General features: G+C 43.6%; 1 protein-coding gene across 1 annotated transcript in view; it reads left to right on the top strand.

Moving 5' to 3' along the window:
* The first annotated feature begins 3,921 nt into the window (after window positions 1–3,921).
* LOC103132587 (uncharacterized protein PFB0765w-like) overlaps window positions 3,922–4,640 on the top strand; it is a 15,391-nt gene continuing 14,672 nt past the window's right edge. The window contains exons 1-2 of the mRNA XM_016667465.1: window positions 3,922–4,156; window positions 4,484–4,609. Coding sequence (XP_016522951.1) covers window positions 3,922–4,156; window positions 4,484–4,609 — 361 coding nt within the window. The remainder of the gene's footprint in view (window positions 4,157–4,483; window positions 4,610–4,640) is intronic.

Here is a 4,640-nt window from a genome sequence, read left to right as displayed (position 1 = left end):
TTGAACCCTCATCTTTTGTCTCGTGTCCTCAAGTATGTTGTGCCCTTGGTGGACGTAACAGATTGACACGATATGTTCTCTGCTTTATAGGTGCAGGATTGGCAAGAACAATGTCATGAGACACCACATTAGTCTTGGTAGGAACATCCCCAAACAGACATTGGAAGTCTGATATGAGTTTTGTAATGTCCTCCACTTGGTCATCTGATAAATGTGACAGTCAGGCAGGTTAGTCGGTATTTCACTATTACTAAGTCTTGCAACTTGTGGTGGATCTTTGCGCATTACCATATCCTCCTCAGCCAACTTTGAAACACAGGTAACAGGGGAAATGGCTTCAACCTGATTCTGGGTTGGTAGGTCAGGCCCCCTTGAATGATATAGTTTCATCATATTGACATGACAAAGCCTGGTCTTACGGCGGCGGTCAGGAGTTTGAATAATGTAGTTTGTTTCACTAAGTTTCTTTTCTACCACATACGGTCCAGAGAATTTTGTTTCTAAAGAAGAGCCAGGGATGGGTAGCAAGATCAAAACCTTATCACCAGGGTGAAACTCATGAGTAACTGCTTTCCGGTCATAATGTTGTTTCATTTTGACCTGCTTTGAAGCCAAGGCTTTCTGCGCAAGAGCGCAAGCTGCCTGAAGGCGCTCTCTCATCTTTGAAACATACTCTGGAATACTTTTTACAGAGTGAGAGGGTGAGATTAGTCTGTCTTTAAGGACATTTAGAGGTCCCCTAACCTCATGCCCAAACACAAGTCCTGCACTGTTCCACGCACGGCAAACAATAGAAATGGGATACCTTCATCCCAGTCCCTCTCTGTATCCATACAGTATTTTCTCAGCATCGCTTTTAATGTCTGGTGAAACCTTTCAAGTGCACCTTGGCTTTCAGGATGGTAAGAGCTCGAGGTGACATGCTCTACACCCAACTGTTTTAGTGCCTGGGCAAAGGTTCTAGACTTAAAGTTTGTGCCCTGGTCTGTTTGGACAACTTTGGGAAGACCAAACACTGAGAAGAACTTTACCAGAGCTTTGGTGACCATGGGGGCTGTGATCCTCCGCCGGGGCATGGCACACATCATTGTCAAGATGAACTGGTTCCCACTTCTTGACTTTGGCAAAGGCCCTACACAATCCACAATCACCCTTCCAAATGGTTCACCCACAACTGGAATTGGGGACAAAGGAGCAGGAGGTATAACCTGGTTTGGCTTTCCTGCGACTTGGCAAATATGGCAAGTACGACAATAAAGTGAAACATCAGATTTGAGACCTGGCCAAAAGAAGTGTTTGAGAACTTTGTTATAAGTTTTATTTATACTCAGATGCCCTGACAGTGGATGATTGTGTGCTAATGCTAGCACCTGCATGCGGTACCTTGTTGGCACAACCACCTGATAAATGGTACTCCAGTCTTCCAAGTTTTCACCAGCCCAGCGTCGCAACAGGAGACCATCATCAAACACATATGCCACCTTCCTCCTGGGTAAGAACAGAAGAATGACATTTCAACAGAGTCATATCCTGTTTTTGAGCAGCAATGAATTCCTCCCTGGAAGCTGGTAATTTCATCATCTCTGGACCTGGAAGAGGAAATACATTTTCAGACTTGTTGAGATCAGTCTCTGATCCAGCAGCTTGAGTCTGCTCTGCAGCAAGAAAAGAGTCAGACAAATCAAGACTGTATTTCTTTGACTGGGCCCGCGTGACCACACAAGCAGGAAAAACGTCAGGCATTGGTTCAAAGTCCACGCTTATGTCAGGTCTGTCCAACACCTCAGGCACAGGTAATACTTTTCCACCTGCCAAGTCATTCCCTAGAATAAGATCAATCCCCTTTATGGGCAAGGTGGGAAGAACAGCAACCCTGCAAAAACCACTCACAATAGAGGAGTTAAGGTGGATATTATGCAGTGGTGCAAATACAAAAGTCATTCCAATACCTTGGACAACCACTTTGGACTGACAAGGTGACATAACAGGCAAAGACAAAATACCCTCCCTAATAATTGTCTGGGAGCCACCTGTGTCCCTCAGTATTTTGACTTGTCAGCCATCCTTTGGATCCCCTGTTAAGGAAACAAGACCCTGGGTAACAAAAGGTATGAAACAGGGATCTAGTTCATTCTCATTTTTAGCAGTCTGATTGCTGGAGTGTGACATATTTTTAAGCAACCCAACACCTTTTGTCTGTGTTGCCAAAGCCTTGCTCTTTAATGAAAGACAGACAGCAATGACATGGCCTTTTTTATGGCAGTAAAAGCACTCCCTTACCTCACGTGGAGAAAGTGGCGGTTGCTTAGCCTTAGCTTCTGACTGAGTGGGGTCAGGTTTTTGTTGACGAATGTTCAAAACTTTATCTGCACGAGGTACAGACACAAATACATTCTTGTGTGTCAACATAAACTCATCAGCGACAATAGCTGCTTTAGACAAAGAGGCCACCTTTTGCACATTCAAGAAAACTACCAGTCTCTCAGGCAATGTGTTCTTGAAGTCTTCCAACAGAATTAGTTGGCGAAGGGATTCAAAGTCACCTTTAACCTCACTTGCAGCACACCATTTATCAAAAAGTAGTCCCTTCTCACGTGCAAACTCCACATAGGTCTGGCCACTAGACCTCTTATGGTTCCTGAATTTTTGCCTGTAAGCTTCAGGTACAAGTTCATAAGCACGTAAGATTGACTTTTTCAGTACATCATATTTCATTCCATCCTCTGTTGACATTGATGAAACAACCTCCTGTGCTTTACCCATTAGCTTGCACTGCAATAGCACAGCCCACATCTCCTTTGGCCACTCCAGTGCCACAGCAATCCTCTCAAATGCATTGAAGTAAGAGTCCACTTCTGACTCCCTAAACACAGGCACCAAAGCAATATTTTTGCTGACATCAAACTTGTTTTTGTCTGACACCACCTGTGGAGAATCAGAGTACACAGATGAACGAGGAGGTGAGTTGCCACGTGAAAGCTTCATAGCTTCTACCTCAAGCTGTTTCAGCTTAATCGCTTTCTCAGCTTCAATTTCCAACTTGCGCATTTCAAGTTTGAAATCAAACTCAGCTTTTCTTACCAACTCCCTCTCCTGTGCCTCCAATTGTAGGCGAGCCAGCTGAACCTTGAGTCTGACATTACCACTGGAGCCACTGAGTTCTGGTGACACTGGATCAAACCGTGGTAAAGTCGCAGGGGGCACCTGTCGCTCTGCCAACCCCTTTGGGGGAGTTGCCATTGCAGCAGCTCCTTCATCTTTTGAAGGAGAGAGTTCTAGATCAACAAAAGGATAATCACAAACATCTACATCCATTTTGCTTGAGTCAGCTAGGACTTTAATCTCAATCAGTTTTTGAACAACAATGTTTTTAATTTCAGCTTTTGAAAAATGTTTTTTCACTGAAATGTCAAAATGCTCAGCCAGACATAACAAGTCGTCCTTACGACACAGTTCCAGCTGTTCATGGCTAGGAGCCTGTACAAACTCCTCTAAGCTGAAGCTCATTTCTAAACAGACACAAGGATCTCTCAAATTATTATGGATGTCTACAGCTCAGGGAAAATGGTTATCCCGGACGAGCCCCCACTTGTGTTACGCCCCCCCCCCCTTTGTGAGGAGGAGGGGAGTAACACGACAACCACAAAAATTTGACAGAGTCCAGGTGAATGTTTTAAAAGAAGGGATTTATTGACAATGAAAATCCCAGAAGGCTTGTACAAACTGTGGGGGAGAAAGGGACGGTTAGGTGGTGCCAGATCAATGAAAATAACAAACAAAACGGGGCCTAACTATCGTCTGTTCTAAAGAAATAGAAAACAAAAACCCTGCCTACCTAATCTAACAAAAAGTTTCCACCAAAACTTTACATGGGTGGCACCACCTTCTTACCTAATGTATCTAACAGAAAACACCTACGTGATGAAATGTACAGGGTACCCCAAACTTAACTCGCCCTCTAACTCCCACCACAAACCTTCACACAAAGAGCAACAAGACATGCGTCAGGTCCCAGAGCCAGTTGGAGAGCCTCCCCCCTTTTCAGCTCCCCAGCTGGGCTGCTTATATAAGGCCTCCCTGGATGCTGATTGGGACATGGTTGACGAGGATCAATCAGGGGAGACTGATACCAGCTTCCCCTACTTCCATACTACCTGTGAAGAGACAAACAAAAGGGGGAGGGGAAGGAGAAACAAACAGCCTGGCAGGCATGTAACAGTAACCTTGGAGAAAAGTAAGTGGAAACAAGATATGGAAAAGGAAAAAGGTAACCTTAGAGAAAAGTTTACATATTTAATGTTAGGGATAAATGAGTTACAAATGATCCTGGGATTGTAACAGTTTATTGATGATTCATCAGAAGAGCTAAATTTGTTCTGCCAAAAGAAAAATACTGATGTAATTTAATATGAATGGGTTAAGTCAAGGAGGCATATTTTCTTTTCTGCTGTATTAATGTTTGTGTCTTTTGTTGCTTACACAGACGAGATCAATAAACTGACCGAGCAAATAAAACAACTAGAAGAGAAAGAAAAGCAGTTAAAGTTCACACTTGGTGAAAAAGACGAGGAACTCAATAAGTGGAAACAAGATCTGGAAAAGGAAAAAGGTAACCTTAGAGAAAAGTTAACATATTTAAT

The sequence above is a fragment of the Poecilia formosa genome, unplaced genomic scaffold (assembly GCF_000485575.1).
Source record: "Poecilia formosa unplaced genomic scaffold, Poecilia_formosa-5.1.2 Scaffold1144, whole genome shotgun sequence".
Lineage (NCBI taxonomy): Eukaryota > Metazoa > Chordata > Actinopteri > Cyprinodontiformes > Poeciliidae > Poecilia > Poecilia formosa.
This window is presented reverse-complemented; position numbering and strand designations above follow the sequence as displayed.